The sequence below is a fragment of the Neovison vison genome, chromosome 6, assembly GCF_020171115.1.
Source record: "Neovison vison isolate M4711 chromosome 6, ASM_NN_V1, whole genome shotgun sequence".
NCBI classification, from domain to species: Eukaryota; Metazoa; Chordata; class Mammalia; order Carnivora; family Mustelidae; genus Neogale; species Neogale vison.
In genome coordinates this window covers 194,238,120-194,256,517 of record NC_058096.1, presented here as the reverse complement: position 1 = coordinate 194,256,517, position 18,398 = coordinate 194,238,120, and the positions used below count along the sequence as shown (strand labels likewise).

The window sequence follows — 18,398 nt, the reverse complement described above, 5'->3', positions numbered from 1 at the left end:
TTTTTTGCCTAGTATTTCCTAAGGCAACTCAGCATAACCCTTCCCAATGTAACTGTTATCATCCAAGTTCCACACTTTGTGGAAAATGCTGCTTTCAAGTTATCTCAATTTCTTTTGTTCAAAATCTGCTGTTCCATCAAGGTTCATGGACAATGACCCCATTACTAGGAACTCTAGATGGATGTTTATTAAGAAAATGTAAAGTAATTGCTGTAGAAAGACTTAGGAATGCCACGTGTTTGTAGCAATGTGATTTTTTTTTTTTTAAAGTCTTAGCCATCTTTGAGAATGTGCTCAAACTACAGCCCCCTGCCCCAGAAGAATTCACATTTATTCAAATTTTTATATATAATTTCATTGGCTCCAAAATCCATCTGTGATCCAAGGTTAACAGCCTTTTTCTATGTTTAGTTTTTTGTTCCTAGAATGGCAGAAGTATATAAAAGTCAAGTAGCGCTATATTTATCTGTGTTCTAATAGAGCTGTTAGCTGGCTTCAACTAACCAACCAATAACTAGCTTACATTTCCAAAGCCCATGACTCATGGAAACCCTTCAGGTATTTAAACATTGCCCCCTTATTTTAAAACCACTCAGGTCGGAGGAAGTCAAATAGGAACTTTGGGTGTTTTGTGCAAGAGAAAAAAGGAGAAAGAGAAAGATAGGAAAATGAGGGTTAACAAGATTTCAGAAATCAAAGCCATTGGGCTTCTGTAGCCCAGGGCCAAAGACCTTACATGCTCTGGCTGATTAATGACCTTGAGTCCTCAAAAAAAACTGGAAATTTTCAGGCATTTATCCAGTTATTGGCTGTAAGAAAAACCTATAGCAGCAAGTTACCTGTTTGGGGAAATTTTTCATCCAAAATAGTTAAAATGTAAGAAGTTCAGCCACTTAAAGGAAACCGGCTCTGAAAAATTCATTTATGAAAGCGAAAGGTAAATTTATTATTGACGCTGGAGACTGAGAATCACTTTCCGGAGGACATACAGCAGCGGCCAGCACTCAGAACCCTGATGGTCCAAGCCAGACCGCAGAGAAAGACGGGAGTCATGGCAGGAAGTTAACATGGAGGCTGTGTAAGCAAATTACAGATGCTGCAGATGGTTCCACATCCAGAAAACTGGTATTCAGTGTTCCTTCCTGGGGTAGTCTTCCCCCATTTTCTCTCCCAAGAGACGTGTGCTACTTCACACCCAGCTAGGTAGCATCTCCATTCCGGGCCCGAGACAGCTGCCGAGGGGAAAGTGCCTAGCTAGGAACAGTACTTAGGGCACATGAAATGCAACGTCCTATTTCCTACATCCTGTCATCATTATTATTTTTTTAATCCAGAATGCCACCTGTCTGCTTACAGACCTCTCTTTTCACCTTTCTCCTAGGGTCAGAAGGGAAATCCCAAGGGTCGTCAGAATGAACGGGTCGTGATTCAGTATCACTACACTCAGTGGCCTGACATGGGAGTTCCTGAGTATGCACTCCCGGTCCTGACCTTCGTGAGGAGATCCTCGGCCGCCCGGACACCAGAAATGGGCCCTGTGTTGGTGCACTGCAGGTGGGGCCAACATCTTTCTCCTTCTTGCGCCTGGGTTTCAACATCTGAAGTGGGCAGGGTGGGAAGATGGGGACCCCCGGGGCCCTGTGTTTTTAGAAACGGGAGTCTTCCACTGTAAACTGGGACCGGCACAGCCTGTTAGGGTCTGTAAAATCCCTGTATTCTCAAAATATCCGGAAGTCACCTGCCACTTCTGGGGCCAAAACAAAATCTGCTCTTAGAGGATGCATTTCCAGTTTTTATAACCTCCATTATTAATAAAATCCCCATTGTTTATAGGGAATCTTGAAGCTGCTCCTATTACATAGAAATCTGACCTTAAACACAAGTTCAGGGCTTCCTACACTAGGGAGTTTGAGATTTTGTAAGCAGCTTCTCTGTAGGGTTCCTCTAAATAATAAAAGGTATTGTAGGAGTGAAAAGATTTTTAATTTTTTAGTTGATACATGCTCTAAAAAAAGACCTTTTTGAAAGCACCGAGAAGGCCTTTTTTCCCTTAACTACCTTAAACAACTTTAGTGTAGGTAGTTTAAAAATACTTTTATTATCTTTCATTTGTGATTGCATTCTTGGAATTTTTTTTCTTAACTTTGGTATTCAAATAGATGCTGCCTCTTCTGTGAGCTATGTTGCAGAGAGGCATGGCATTTTCTGAGCATTTCTTCTGGGCTGCTGTTCGTAACATGCGATCACAAAGCAAGTCCTTGGCATATGTTGGAACCCATCTCCTCTTTAAAGCCTCATGAAAAGTACATTTATTTTGCTGACCCATTGAGGAGTCGCTAAAAGAGACACGGAAGTGTCGAAGAGCTGGGGTATCAATGGGTGGTCTTGGGAGGCGGGGAGCCTGCTGGGGGACTCTGACAAAAGCAGCCCGTTAATCAGTACGGTGGAACTCCCATTTAACAATGAGGAACTATGGATAAAAGAGGCCAGAGTTTGCAGGCATGCCGTTCTGATTCCATACCGGGCTGACTAAAGGAAGGCGGCACCCTTTAGATGGGAACTTTCTAGTACTGAACAGACTAGGAAGGTATGCAGAAAGGGCACTTACTGAGAGGATAATGGGTGCTCCAGAACCAGGCACAAGCTTGGGCGTCAGGGACACAAACTCCTTACCTGGGTCCTCAGCAGACAGGGTTCTGGTGGGGGGATAGCTCTGCCAGGAAGGGCTGCTCTCCATCCCTTGCATCACCGATTTATGTCCTTGGCTTGAGCAGCGAGCAAGGCTGAGAAAGCAAATACACGTGCATCATTTCACTGCAGCTTCTGTGGTTTTTATAAGACTGTATCTGCCCCGCATCAAGACTCGTGGGAAATGTCCTCATGAAGTTGTTGGATGCTGTCCACAGTGAATAATCTGTCAACTCTCTACTAGGTTATCTAAACAAGGTTATTTCTAAGCTCATTTGATGCTTTGAAAGTCATTTTTTCAGTCTACAGTTAATGCATGACACGGTAGAGCAAAAGGTAGCCGCTGAGTGTCTTCCTTTCTTCCAGCGCTGGTGTGGGCAGGACTGGCACCTATATCGTAATAGACAGCATGCTGCAGCAGATCAAAGACAAAAGCACAGTTAACGTCCTGGGATTCCTGAAGCATATCAGGACACAGCGTAACTACCTCGTCCAGACTGAGGTGAGGAGCGGCTGCAGGGGCTCTCGAGAGATTCTAGCATGTGCTTTAAAGCAAAGTGGAATGGTTCCGAGGAGAAGATTCATTCTGGTAGGGTCTGAAGGAATGCACAGGTTTGTAGCGGAAGCTATGCAGACCATGATACTATTCTTTGACTCCCCGTTCATCCTTTTCTGTGAGGATCTTCTATGTGATTTCTCAGTCACTACACCAACACTGGGTGGCTCCGTGGGTTAAGATCTCAGGGTCCTGGGATCGGCCCCGCATCGGGCTCTCTGCTCAACAGGGAGCCTGCTTCTCCCTCCCCCTCTCTCTCTGCCTGCCTCTCTGTCTGCTTGTGATCTCTCTCTGGCCAATAAATAAAATCTTTTAAAAAAAAGAAAAAGGCAGACACAGCTGTATCTAGTGCTGTGTCCGATGTGATAGGGAATTAAACATGTTGTCCGGCCTGAAAAGTAGAACGGTTCTAAAGGCCTTCGTGACACACATTTCTCCATGGCTTGCTGCTGCATTGGACGTGGTATGGAAAAACAGAGTCTTGACCCAAAAATAAGTTATGAGGGATAAACCGGGGGAGTATTGGAGCCTAGGCGCCTAGCTGTAAATGCCTGAAGGAGTTCACGGGGCAGTCCCTGGGAGCAGAGTTGATGTGAGGTCAGTTTCATGACTTGGATAGAGGTGGCTACCCCTGACCGGCTCTCCTCATTCTGTCCCTTTTAGGAGCAGTACATTTTCATCCATGATGCCTTGTTGGAAGCCATTCTAGGAAAGGAGACCGAAGTATCTTCGAATCAGCTGCACAGCTATGTTAACAGCATCCTCATACCGGGAGTAGGAGGAAAGACACGGCTGGAGAAACAATTCAAGGTAGCGTTCTGAAAGAAGTAAAGAAATGACTTGAGTTTGGGGAGGGTCATAGCTTTTTGGCATGAATGTGTAGACTGAAAGGCATTACCGTTGGTATTCTTCAAATGTAGCAGGAAGAGAATAATGTTTCCACCTGCGGGTGAACTGTTGGGATCCAAGCAGATGGCGCGGTGCGGTATTCCCTTCTGAGCCACTTGGCGTTTCATCTGAACGTAAACAGCAGCAGCCCCCTGCCACAGTGACCTAATGGTTGGAGTGGGTCACTGTTGTCCAAAAAAGAGCCGCCCCTGGCCACAGTGACCTCACAGTTGGAGTCGGTCACTCTAGTCCGAAAAAGAGTCACTGTATTTTTTCTGAACTAACTTATCTTACCCTTAAGAAGGTTTTATTTTTAGGACAGTATGTCAACAAATAATCTATTTGAAAGACTCTCAGATAGTTTAGAAACTGAAAAGAAGTTACCAAGGAATACCCGAAAGAGGTTAACTTTCCCCAAAGGATTCTTCTTTCACTTGGATAAGGGCATGGAGAAGTTCAAAGGCAGTTGAGGTTTGTATGGAAGTAACTGAGGGAAAAGTTAAAACAAACACACAAAAAAACAATACTATAAGGACATTAATTAAGAGCTCAGTCCTTTATTCTAACCTTCCAACACTGTCCCTCAAATTACTAAGTACTTTCTTATTTATTAGTCTCTCATAGTCTTTTAAATTTTTTTGGCATTATTCCAGATGTAATTTCTCATTCTGTATCAAGGTGGAAAAAATGGAGTGAATCTGTGCACTCGTACTTTTCATGTAAAACTTTCCATAGATTCTGAAACCATCATTTGAATCAGTGAGACTGCCACGGAAATTAATGAGCGAACTTAATCTATTTTTCATTCCATAGCATCTTAAATTTCTAGCTCTCCTTTTGTAACATCCTAACTATTCGAAAAACCATTTGAGGTAATTAATGACATTATATCCCATTTTAAATGTTTAAAATTAATTCCTAAAAAAATTTAAGGACCAATATTTCTTAAGTTCTATTTCTGCAATATTTATTTCCACATATTTTGATGAATTTTTTAAAAGAAATCTCTTCATTCCATTGAAGACCAGGTACTTGGTTCTTCGGTAGGAACTAACCACTTTAGAACTTAAGTAGAAGGGGAAAAACAAGAGTGAGAAACTTGAAAGCTACCCCCAGGCCCTGGACAGTAGTACAAAAGTGTTTGGAGGAGGTTGTTCCCTCATGTTAAGATGGACTCCCTCCCTGCTAAAAAAAAAAAAACAAAACAGAGGATTGACGTAGTGTTCAACCAAGTTATAGAAGAACAAGAAGAATAACCAAACTACTGGGATTAGAACAATGTTAGTTTAGTTCGACAGAAATGTACCGAGAACCTAGTTAGTTATGTTCAAGAAACATGATTCGCTCCTGTGACCACAAAGCAGTCTTTCCTAGCATAGACCCACCTGAATCTCATGTGCCTAGGAGAAATGACAGAAGACAAATGCCAAAAAGCGTGACATTTTCAACAGAAAAATCCAGATCAATGCAATAATATCTACTGCCCATCTTGAACCTGTTATTAGAAGCCTGTGGCCTGACAGTAGAAACAAGACAAACATAGCCACGGTAATGGGACAGAAGTAACCACTAGTGATAGAAAAATGGTCTTTGGGATAGAAAAATGTTTTGGCTCCTCAGTAATCTAATTGCTGACTGTCCTTTGTCCGCCAGATCATCGAGCAAATGCTATCAACTGTAACTATGTTTTGTTGTTTCCCAGCTTTACTGAGACATGACTGATACATGGCATTGTACAAAGTGTAGAAAGTAATGACCTGAGGCTTGCGTGAGGCTTGCGTGTATTATAAAATGATTATCACAATAAGGTTGGTTAATGAATGAAAACTAAAATGTTGCCTTTCTTTCAGCTGGTTACACAATGTAATGCCAAGTATGTGGAATGCTTTAGTGCTCAGAAAGAGTGTAACAAAGAAAAGAACCGAAACTCTTCAGTCGTGCCATGTAAGATCTTAAAATCAGCTTGACTTGGTTGAGTGTGTTAGTATTTTTTCTTTGAATTTTATGTATTATGTAAAGAGGCCATGACTACCAAGGGGAATTGTTATGCCAGGAAAATTGAGGCAGTGTGATCAAACTGGCAGGGGTGGCTGTTCGGGCCAGCAAACTGCTCCTTCAGTGTGACATGAAGTCTAGCTTCCATTGACCTCACAACTCAAGAATTAACGGTACTTCTCCAATTTAACTTAAAAAAAAAAAAGAAAAAAAAGGCAAAGCCATGATCATGGTGGCATTGATACTCCTAGAAATCTTAAGAATCTCTGATTAATCTGTACAATTGGGATGCATCAATACGTGATTCTGGCTACTGAGATCGAGGCACGGCGGGTGGGGGGGTGTGTAGATGCGGACCTTTGTATGAATAACTCAGGACCCAGCAGAGGATACTGTGTGTGCTGTAGACACAAGCAGGTGATCACGAGGCAGATTCTCTCTACCAACAAAGGCCCTGGTTTTCTCAGTGCATTTTGGGGAGAAAAATATGGGTAAGGGAATGGCAAAAGAGCAAAAAGTACAATGTGTTGGTGTAACTGTAGGAATATCAAACCAGGGCCAAAAAATTATCTGACATCCTCTGTCATGTCTGCACAGAGTGTTCTCTTCATGATGTGCTGTGAAAACCTCTCTTCACAGGAAGATTCTATTCCTCTAATGCCTCTTCCCTTCTGGGAATGTACTGCAGAATTCCATTTCCATTCTGCCTTAGCTGACACTTTCACTTAGTTAAAAATATAGGTGAGTTTTAAAATGAAAGGGGAGCTTTCATTACTCACCAAGTGAATCTCAGCATTATTGGTTCTGTGTGTGTAACAAGGCAAATGTGGTGTTTTGTTTTGTTTTGTTTTCCATACAATAGCTGAGCGTGCCCGAGTGGGTCTTGCACCGTTGCCTGGAATGAAAGGAACAGATTACATTAATGCTTCTTATATCATGGTGAGAGTCAACAGTTAATTATAAATAAATTCAATTAAACTAAAAAGGTGGGAAAGAGCAGATACCACCTATGTGGCTGATTTCATTTTTCAAATAATTTCTCGATGTGTAATAAAAATTAGAGAGATTTCTGTATCTTGCGACCTCTAACAAAAGACTGCTAATCAGCGGGGATACAGAAATACTTTAAGAAAAGTGTTTGTTAAGGAATTAATTTTCTTGTTAATTTCACCCATCTAGTGTTTGAATAAATGCTGAAATTGCTGTTAAGTAAAAACAGCAGGGGTACTAGAAGGGAATTGTACGTGTAGAGAAAATGATCTACACGTGTTAGCATATACATCTAAAAATTAGCCACATCTACGGACTGCCTTTTTCAATTGTTCAAGTGAGGTCAGAACAATGCTGTCTTATTTCATGAACGTATTTTACTAGCACAACATCAGAATAAAATGTTTGTAACTGCTGATTTTCCGTCTCCCTAACTGAAGGGCTATTATAGGAGCAATGAATTTATTATAACCCAGCATCCTCTGCCACATACTACGAAAGATTTCTGGCGAATGATTTGGGATCATAATGCACAGATCATCGTCATGCTGCCAGACAACCAGAGCTTGGTAAGCAAAGCACATCTGCTGTATATTAATGAGCCTGTGAGGCCATAAGCATAAATCATTTTGGTACCTTACCACAGGGCTCACTGTGTGCGTGTGCTAGGGAGGGCATCTAGACTTCTCTCGTCTTTAAGTCTGATCAGATTCCTTTTGTATTGTCACAGTTACTGTCCCTATGCACTCCATAACTTGATTCTCTCATGCTGTGCTTGGCAGGGCAGTAGAAGGTTTTGGAAAAGGGCCTTTGAGTAACCTCATTTAACATACGACCTTAACCTGACTTCTCAGTTGCTATATGTCACTTGTGAAAAACAAAGTAACAACTAACATTTGAGTGTGTGACTGTGTTTACATGTATTAGCTTGCTGAATCTCAATCCTCTACCTCTTTAGGACACAGGTACTATTAGTTCATTTAACAGCTAAGAGAATGGAGGGAAGTAACTTGCCTAAGGGCATATACACAAATGTCTGGAGGAAGGATTTGAACCTGGGTCACCTGTCTTTTAATCCTTTTGCTCTGTTCGTCCCACCCCGCATTAGAGGAAGGTTTCCCAGCCCTCCCCCAGTAAACTTCTATCAATAGTATTAATTATCGTCATTTCTCCCCCCATTCAATAGGCAGAGCAGATGCATTACAGGGAAGGAGATACACAAAGGCTATTTTGTTCCTATTTAAAGGTGCCTTTAAGACCTTGACTGCTCCATAGCCCCTTTCTCTCCTCCCTTGAGTCCTTCTCGGCTGTGCTTCGGGATTCTATAAAAGAAGGGCAAACAAATTTATCAAGATGAGTTTAACTCTCAGAATTAGTTGGGTGTTCAGAAGTTATTATGAAGACATGTAAGCCCACAAAACAAAAACAAAAAACAATGAGGAGCTGCTTCCATGAGGATCAGATTAGTGAATTTTTTAATCAAGAAAGAACAGCCTGTGATTGAACCCCTAGTCTTGCTGACATGCATTTGACTGTGTGCCCAGGCAGTAGGAACTTCTTCACTTTGTCGCATTTTGCTCCAGCTTCAGAATACCAAGACTGCTTCTGTATGATAGAATGGCAGCAAAATTGAGAATCTTAAGCTAAAAACTGGAGTGTAAATTTTCAAATTAGCTGGCAATAGGGGTCTATTCTGTTTGGCATGTGGAAATTGGAGGCACTTAGGGTTGTTAAAACGTTCATTTGTTGGATGAGTCAGTATTTTGTTATTGTCACTTACCAGAGGACGGTCACCAAAAGCATTGATCACACAGGCTCATTTGTTGTGGGGAGCCTCGGTCACCTGAGTCCCCGCCTGCTCTGCAGACAGTGAGGACCTTGACCTGCCCCAGAACAGGTGATCGCAGTGTCTCAGGCTGAGGGAGGCCTGGCTAGAATCCTGCATGTCTGCATTCTCAGCTCCAGGGATGAAAGTCAGATTTATTAGTGCACATTTTTCCTAAATATGTAGATTCTCTTTGTTGGCTTCATTATTTATCACTGCTATAACTTGACAAGACCATGATACTATGAGTACCTGAAGTCACTAGTTCCTAGCTCAGAAAGCACTGTTAAAAATACAGGGATCTTTGATCTACAAATATATTTATAAGCAAAATAACCATGAGCCCGGAGTTGCTGCTGAATTAAGAAGCAGCATGTATTTTTTATAGTCTTTGAAGATAATCAGTTATTCCCTCGTTTGCTATGTGTACTCAGAAGGGTTTGGGGGGGTTGTTTTTATTTTTGTTTTTTGCCTTTCTTCTACCATTAATAAAATCCCTTTGGCAGTCACTAGGCCAGTTTGATAATTTATGATTCGTGTTAACTTCTTGGAGGTACATAATGTTGTTATTCCCACTTTTCAGATATGGAAATTAAGGCCCAGATTAATTTATTCAGGATCACATCCAATCCTAAATTCTGTGCTTAGTCTGTGCATATCGATTAAATGTATAGGCCCTGTCCATTATTACCTTACATCTTTAATATCTGTTAAAAGGGTATTTCCATTTCCTTGGACAAAATGTATTAAAACCCCTGACAGTTACAGACTTCTTTTGTATAGACTAAACCCAATTGCTAATCTGTTTCCCCTTATGCTGAGCTTTAAAAATAAAAATGTACTTGGCAATAAGCTATATTGAAACTTGAAAGGGTGATAAGTCTTATTGGACTGTTGGCTCATTTCTGATGCAACAGTGTAAGATTAAACAAAACCTTCTTTGTTTTGAACATTATTCAGAATTATTTCTGACTTTACTAGTAGTATCTAAGCATTTTCAGGAAAATGCCCATTGAAATACAGATATGCCAGGCAAAGTAGAGTTTGCCGTTTGAACTGGTGAGAGAAAGAGACATGGCAGTGGAGACAGGGGTCTTATCCTAATCACTGTATCTCTCACAAAATCTCCAACCTGTGCACCCCGTAACTTTTTTTTGGGCCTCCACAGTTTTCAGGGATGGAATTCAAATACCACGCCTGAATATTTCTTTTTAATCCTAAAATAGATGAACATTTAAAGCTTGCCTGATTCAAGGCTGAAAGACTTTTTCTATGTTAATCTCCAGTTGAAGCCTAACATGGATAGAATAACTTGTCTCTGAAAGAGCACTTTGTACTCCATGCCAACATAAGCTTATTGATGCATAACCTCTCCCCAGACAGGTTCTGTTGCTTACCATTTAGCAGTAGTGTGATTTCAGACAACGTATGGGCTTCCCTGAGTCTTGATGTCCTCCTCTGTAAAGAGAGATAATAAAAATCCTTTACTTCTCTAATATGTTGCAAAAATTAAATAATATAATATTGATGAAATTCCCGGGCAAAATGCTCATCACCTGCAGAACTGTTTTCATAATCCATAGGAAGTAAAAACTAGGATGTCTTAGTTACTTAAGCAACTGTGAAATAATATACTAACTCCAGGTGAGTTAGTTCTATAATGTATCATAGTGGAAAAAAATAATAAAAACGGGATCTAGGTCAATTAATTTTAATATATCACCTCTAGAGGGAGCATTTTTGGTTGTTACAGTGACCTCAGTGGGAACTGCTAGGAAATGGTTATTACTGAGGGTATTTTACAATCACCACTGGACTTGGTGAAGCGGGCATGATTAAATGGTGACTCGGGAGGTACGGGAGATGGCAAACATTATGTATCAATTTGAAAGAATAATTAAAAAACAAATGTTTGACAGCACTGCAGAGGAATTTTTTCTTTGGGGGGGGTCATAGGCAGAAGATGAATTTGTATACTGGCCAAGTCGAGAAGAATCCATGAACTGTGAGGCCTTTACCGTCACCCTTATCAGCAAAGACAGACTGTGCCTCTCTAATGAAGAACAAATTATCATCCATGACTTTATCCTTGAAGCTACACAGGTAACTTAAACCCCCATTTCTCCGTAACAGTCATATCTGGGCCCAGCATCATCTTTCTAAGTAGTAATAAAGTCACTTGCCACCCTCGAGACAGGCCCAGGCATTTGAGTATGACTTAATTTTAAATATGTACACTTCACTTTTTCCTTCCTTCAAATATTTGCTTTTTGCAGCTGGGTAGATGAAATGTAACTGTTCCTCTGATTGAGCATGCATACAAATAGGTCTGTTGACCTAATTATGAAAACAGTATACTAGAGCTCAACATTCTCTTTGCCACCAGAAATGTAAACCTTGCAATGTGTTACAAGTGATAATAGTAAGACTTTTTTTAAGTAGTAAATGACATTTTGATATGTAATAACTTATTATGAGGTGGAAAAGACAGGCGCTCTCTGATATTAATAACTTAAATGATGATGTCTTTTCTTCCTTTAAATGTATAGATAAATAGGTTATGTAAAATCTCTTATAATTTATGGTCACTTAAAATTTTATTATCCCCTGAACAAAAATAAGATTGTGCTATCATGACCTGGTCCTTTTTTAAGGGCAGGCAGTCAGTCCTCCCTACTATTTGGCACTCGTCAGTTATCTCTAATATGTACTTTCTCAGGAACAAGTTCTAGTCCGCACATAAACAGGTGTCAGGAAATAAAGGATGGGCTATGACTTGTTGTATTGGTTACAGGATGACTACGTCCTAGAGGTTCGGCACTTCCAGTGTCCCAAATGGCCTAACCCAGATGCCCCCATCAGCAGTACTTTCGAACTTATCAATGTCATCAAGGAAGAGGCCTTAACAAGGGATGGCCCTACCATTGTTCATGATGAGTATGTATCTATTTCTTAACTTTAAAATTCAAACATTTTTCTTGTTGACTTGCTTTAGGAGTGGAAAGGGAAGATCCTGACCCTTCTTTCTGTGTTACCAGTGTGGGCGGGTGCCTGTTGTAGATCTGTTTGCGTTTTAAGGTGTCAGGCCCTCCCCAGGCTTCAGATATTCCTGGTCTGTATGTTCTAGAAGGTCAAAGCACTATACCAGCCTATAAAAATAGTCTTGCAAGCTTTCTGAGGTTTTATGTTTCAAACACTAATAGATAATGTAAACAGTTATTTAATAACTTAATTAGTTACATTTATTTTTATACCCTTACAGTGAATTTCAGCACTTACTAGAGAAGAAAGCTTTTTAAATACGGTTTAGTTGATTAGGAGTGAGAATGTTACTATTAATCATAAATTTAGGGGCGCCTGGGTGGCTCAGTGGGTTAAGCCTCTGCCTTCAGCTCAGGTCGTGATCTCAGGGTCCTGGGATCGAGTCCCGCATCAGGATCTCTGCTCAGTGGGAAGCCTGTTCCCCTCGCCTCTCTGCTTGCCTCTCTGCCTACTTGTGATCTCTCTAATAAATAAACAGAATCTTTTTTAAAAAAAATCATAAGTTTAGAGCTTACAATGTGTTTTGAAGTTTCAAGAATAGGACTCTCAAAGAGAACAAATAATTTGCTCCTGGTATCAGAGCTTCTAGGCACCCATGTGGTATCTAAACTACAACATTTTCCTCTTTATTCAGAGGGAAAGGATCATAGATGAAACTTGTGATATGTGAATATTTGGAGTCAAACTTCGTGGCTGGGATTGACCTGTGCTTCAGTTGTGTCATCCCAGATTGTTTAAAAGCTCACAACATTTTTGCTAATATGGCACCAATTATAGATCCTCATTTCTTGAAAAGAAAAAAAATGATTTATTTTAGGGGAGGAAGAGCAGGGCAGAGCAGAGGGAGAGAAGCAGACTCCTGCTGAACGTGGAGTCCAAGTAGGGCTCAATTCTGAGACCATGAGACCATGATCTCAGCCAAAACCAAGAGTCGGCCACTCAACCAATTGAGCCAGCCGGGCGCCCCTATATCCTCATTTCTGTTTTACTTCCAAGGTAGCTCCTTTGGAAATTCTCAGCAAATTCTCAGTGTATCCATTAAATTAGCAACTACTCTGCTAACCTTTCGATTTCAAAGTAAGACTGAAGTTTTCATTTTTTCTAAACAAATGTTGTAACATGAAGTGAACAGACTTTCAGCGTAGGTTAACACCTGTACCTCAAATCATGGTTCCCTCGTATTTGAAGATGGCCATAGTATTGGCTGCTTCTAAAGACTTTTGTGGCCTTTTTTTTTTTTTAAATTTTTAAGGAAATAATGACTATTTCAAAATGTTGGCCTGACTGTTAATTAGATTGAGTTAAGATGAGGGGGGCGGGGAAAGAGGGAAATATAGTCGAGCTTTAAATATACTGAGATGGCTACAAACGTGACAACAGCCAGCAGTGTTTAAATAGTGAAGCCAGCATCAAAATAACTGGGCAGCTGTTACTGGTCTATGAAAATTGGGGTATGTAAAATTAGGCCTGCTTCTGTAGCTTTTTTTTCCCCACTAATTTGTATTAGCTTCTCAAATACCTCTGGGTTTTGCCAGCTTCTTCCCATTCAGACTGAATTCTAATGCTGCTGCCCAATTCTGTGACTGATTTTGCTGTTATTTTGTGCTCAATTCAGTAAAGCAGCTAAACTTCTATTTCACAGTAAGGGAATGTGGGAAGGAAAAAACTAGCAGTTTGTTAAACAATTTAAAAAACCATTTAATTTATTTGTTTATATTCAATTTGGGGGGTATATTGTCTTATTCAGTGATTTTTATTGTATGCCATGCGCTAAAAATGTCACCCCTGAAATTAATCAAATGCAGCTTGTTCTTAGGCCTACATAAGAAAAGAGCAAATGAGTTCTAACTAGGTCAGCACAAAGCATGTAAGTGAGCTGCATTAATAGCCACCTGAAGAAACATGTTCTTTCTAGTACATCCACTCTTTGGGAGATAAGCAATTCCACAGAAGTGACTTTTCCACGTTACCCAAGCAAATTTGAAATTTTTAAACAGCTGCTACTGATAGTGCACTGTTCTGAACACCAGTTAGCTTTCCGTTTCCATCCTACCTACTTTTTCTGCCTCTAACTACCCCTTTTCCTGGTGGCCTCCAACCCTCTCAAATGTCGCCTATCTAAAACCAAACTCACCTGCCCCAGCCACGGAGTTGGGCAAACCAGAAACCTACCAGAGTCCTTCTGGTGTGCCCCCCGCCCTCATATCTCTCTGGCCACGAGTCTTCTTGATGTCCCCCATTCCTGCAGCACACTTGCCGCATTCCTTTACGGTCTGCATGAAACAGTCCTCCACTGAATTCCCACAGGCCCCCTTGCCCCTGCAAATACTATTTCCTTTGAGGGCCCTTTCAGTCAGCGGATGGACACTGTAAAAGTCACTGTCTTTGAAGAGGTAATCATTTAACAGCACTAACGACACCCCGTTCTTGCCAGTGCTGTTCTTGGGTACCGCTTCCTACTGCAGCTACTTGTTCACAGGACTGTCACCCCTACCCCACGGAGACCAGCAGAGGTAACTCATTTGTCCCAGTCTCCACTGCGTGAAGCCCAATGCCTGGCACGTAGTGGGTACTGGGCTTCAAACTGACCTTCCAAATAAGGATATGGGCCGTATCCTTAATAGGAACTTTCCCCAGAGAGCCTTGTGCCTTGCTTTTTGCTTATCATTATTTTCCCTCCTTACAAATGTTTGAACTCTATCAAAAGGAGAGGTGAGGAGGCCTGGCCACTTGCACTTAAGTCAAAGAGTTGGCCTTCTGAGCGGACAGACTTGATATTTATTGGGTCTTCACAGGCATCTCTTAATACCAACTCTCAGGTTCTCAACTGTGTGCCAGATGGATGAAACTTCTAGATAAATGATCTAAGGATAAAATTCCACACCCCAAAGTCAACTGATTCTATTTGAAGACAAGCACAGCTTAAAGGCAAACCGCTTTATTCACAGCATCCTGTAGTCAAGACCATTCTGTTCAGAGACTCCTCTATCAGCATTACTGTCAGATTTTTTTAAGAAGAGCCTACATTCCTACAGAAGAAGTTTGGAACATGAGCACAGTTTTTATAGTCTCATGAGACTACAGATTAGACATTGACTCACAGATCAGTTTCTTGTGCAAATATTTAATGTTATATCTATCACCCTGTTAGAGCTCCTAGAAGACTAATTCCATTAACAATTCTCAAAGTATGTCCTGAGGACTACAGGTTGGGAAGGAGGCCATTCCAGGAGATTCAAAAGTTCAAAACTATTTTCATAATAATGCAAAGATACCATTTGCCTTGTTCATTCTTACTCTGATGGCTACCATACCGTGTGCTTGAGTGGTTTTGTGTCTAACATTTTCTCAGTTCCAATTTTTTTTTTTTAAAGATTTTATTTGTTTATTTGACAGAGAGAGATCACAAGCAGGCAGAGAGAGAGGAAGAAGCAGGCTCCCTGCTGAGCAGAGAGCCCAATGCGGGCCTCGATCCCAGGACCCCGAGATCATGACCTGAGCCGAAGGCAGCGGCTTAACCCACTGAGCCACCCAGGCGCCCTCAGTTCCAATTTTTGATAGAGTAAATATTGGTAGATAAAGCCCAAATAAACAAAAGCTCTTTGAGGATCACCAATAACCTTTTATTTTCATTTGATCCTGAGAGAAGAGGTAGGAGATGTAGAACTATCTGGACTGCTTTCTCTGTCAACTGCTGCAAAGATACCCACAAATAAGGACGGTTTTCCTTTTCTATTTAGATCCCCTCTTCTCACATGCAATAATAAGCAGTGTGAAGCTAATAGGGCCTCTGTACACAAATAGTAAGTGTCAGCAAGGACCAGCTAACATAATTTGTGGAGTCCCATGTAAAATGGAAATGCAGGAACTTTTGTTCAAAAATTAAGATTTTCCAGATGAAGAGTTCAAAGTAATAGTCATAAAGATACTCACCAGACTGGAGAGAAGAATGAACGAACTCAGAACCTCAACAAAGAAATAGAAAATACAAAAAAGAACCAATAACTGAAAATGAAAAATACACTAAAGGAATGTATAGTAACATTCCATTTCAGGGGTCCCAGATGGAGAAGAGAGAGAGGAAGGGACAGAAAACTTCCCTAACCTGAGGAAGGAAACAAACATCCCAAACAAGACAAGATGAGCCAAGGGCAGTCCACAGCAAGACACATAATAGTTACAAATATAAAAAATCTTAAAAGCATCAACAGAAAAGCACTAGTTATTTAAAGGGGAAGCCCCATAAGGCTATCAGCTGACTTTTCAGCAGAAACTTGCAGGCCGGAAGTGAGTGGCATGATATATTCAAAGTGTAGAAAGGAAAAAAAAAACCCCACAGCTGTGAATACTATAACCAGTTAACATTCAGAATTGAAGAAGAGGGGTGCCTGGGTGGCTCAGTGGGTTAAAGCCTCTGCCTTCAGGTCATGATTCCAGGGTCCTGGGATCGAGCCCCACATCAGGCTCTCTGCTCAGCAGGGAGGCTGCCTTCCCCCCTCACTCTCTGCCCACTTGTGATTTCTGTCTGTCAAATAAAATTTTTTTTTAATCTTTAAAATAAAAGAGAATTGAAGAAGAGATAGTTTACCAAACAAAAATTAGGAGTTCGTCACCACTAATCCAGCCTTAGAAGAAATGCTGAAGATGGCCCTTTAGGTAAAAAAGGAAAGGCTGTAAGTTGAAGAAAATTACGAGAGAAAAAAGTTTTACTGATAAAAGCAAATACATAGTAAAGATAGTAGCTCAATCATAAAGCTAGTATAAAGGTTAAAAGACCAAAGCAGTGAAACTAATTATATCTAAAGAATTAGTTAAGGGATTCACAAAAAGATGTATAATACAGCATCATATACATAAAATGTAGAGGGGGTAAAGTAAAGTGTAGCTTTTAGTATGTGTTGGAACTTAAGCAACCACCAACCTAAAATAGACTGCTTCATACTTAGGATGTTGTATATAAGAATCTTACAGAAATCATAAGCCCAAAACCTGTAACAGATACATTAAAAATAAAGAGAAAGGAATCAAAACATAACACTAGAGAAAGTCATCAGTCACAGTAAAAAGAGCAAAAGAAGAAGGAACACAGAACTATAAAAATAACCAGAAAACAATAAACAAAATGGCTATAAGTACAGACCTCTCAATAATTATTTTAGGGAGTTTAGATAGTCAATCAAAAGACAGGGTGACTGGGGCGCCTGGGTGGCTTAGTGGGTTAAAGCCTCTGCTTTCGGCTCAGGTCATGATCCCGGGGTCCTGGGATCGAGCCCCACATCGGGCTCTCTGCTCGGCAGGGAGCCTGCTTCCTTTCCTCTCTCTCTTTCTGCCTGCCTCTCTGCCTGCTTGTGATCTCTGTCTGTCAAATAAATAAAATCTTAAAAAAAAAAAAAAAAGACAGGGTGACTGAATGGATTAAAAAAAACAACAACAACAACACTGTCCAGATGCTGCCTACAAGAGACTCACTTCAGCCCCAAACACATACACAGACTGGAAGTTGAGGGTATGGAAAAAGAAACTCCATACAAATGGAAATGAAAAAATCTGGGGTAGCAGTATTTATATCCAACAAAATAGTTAAAACAAAGAATGTAATGAGACCAGACAATTCCATAATAATGAAAGGATCAGGGGTGCCTGGGTGGCTCAAGTCAGTTAAGCATCTGCCTTCAGCTCAGGTCATGATCTTAGGGTCCTAGGATGGAGCCCTGTGTTGGGCTCCCTGCTCAGCGAGGAGTCTCCTTCTCCCTCCACCTGCTGTTCCCTCTGCTTGTATTCTCTCTCTCTCTCTCTCTCTCTCAAATAAAATTTTAAAAAATAAAAAGGACCAATCCAATAAGAGGATATACACTTTTAAGTATCTATGCACCCAATGTAGGAGCACCTAAACATATGACAATATTAACAGACATAAAGGGGGAAACTGACAGTAATAAAATAGGTCATCCAGACAGAAAATTAATAAAGAAACATTGGCTTTGAACAATACATTAGACCAGGTGGATTTAACAGATACATACGGAACATTCCATCTGGAACAGCAGAATACACATTTCTCCAGGATAGATCACATACTAGGCATAAAACAAGTCTCCAAAAATCTAAAAAGAATGAAATCACATCAAACATTTTTTCTGACCACAGCAGTATGAAACTAAATTATAAGAAAAAAAAACTGGAAATAAAAACAAACATATGGAGGATGAGTTAAGAAATCAAAAAGGAAGTCAAAAAATACCTGGAGGAAAATTAAAATGGGAGCACAAAATCTTTCAGGTTCAAAATATTTTGAGATGCAGCAAAAGCAGTTTTAAGAAGAAAATTTATAGCAATACAGGCCTACCTCAAGAAACACAAAAAATAAACAATCTAACCTTAGTAACCTGAAGGAACTAGAAAAAGAACAAAGCC

The 18,398-nt window shown here is 40.5% G+C and overlaps 1 protein-coding gene across 3 annotated transcripts in view; it reads left to right on the top strand.

Moving 5' to 3' along the window:
- PTPRG (protein tyrosine phosphatase receptor type G) overlaps positions 1 to 18,398 on the top strand; it is a 709,729-nt gene that overhangs the window by 679,436 nt on the left and 11,895 nt on the right. For all 3 annotated transcript variants that reach the window (XM_044253275.1, XM_044253276.1, XM_044253274.1), the window contains 8 exons: positions 1,382 to 1,554; positions 3,055 to 3,190; positions 3,908 to 4,054; positions 5,983 to 6,076; positions 6,990 to 7,066; positions 7,558 to 7,686; positions 10,899 to 11,045; positions 11,737 to 11,879. In XM_044253275.1, coding sequence (XP_044109210.1) covers positions 1,382 to 1,554; positions 3,055 to 3,190; positions 3,908 to 4,054; positions 5,983 to 6,076; positions 6,990 to 7,066; positions 7,558 to 7,686; positions 10,899 to 11,045; positions 11,737 to 11,879 — 1,046 coding nt within the window. The remainder of the gene's footprint in view (positions 1 to 1,381; positions 1,555 to 3,054; positions 3,191 to 3,907; positions 4,055 to 5,982; positions 6,077 to 6,989; positions 7,067 to 7,557; positions 7,687 to 10,898; positions 11,046 to 11,736; positions 11,880 to 18,398) is intronic.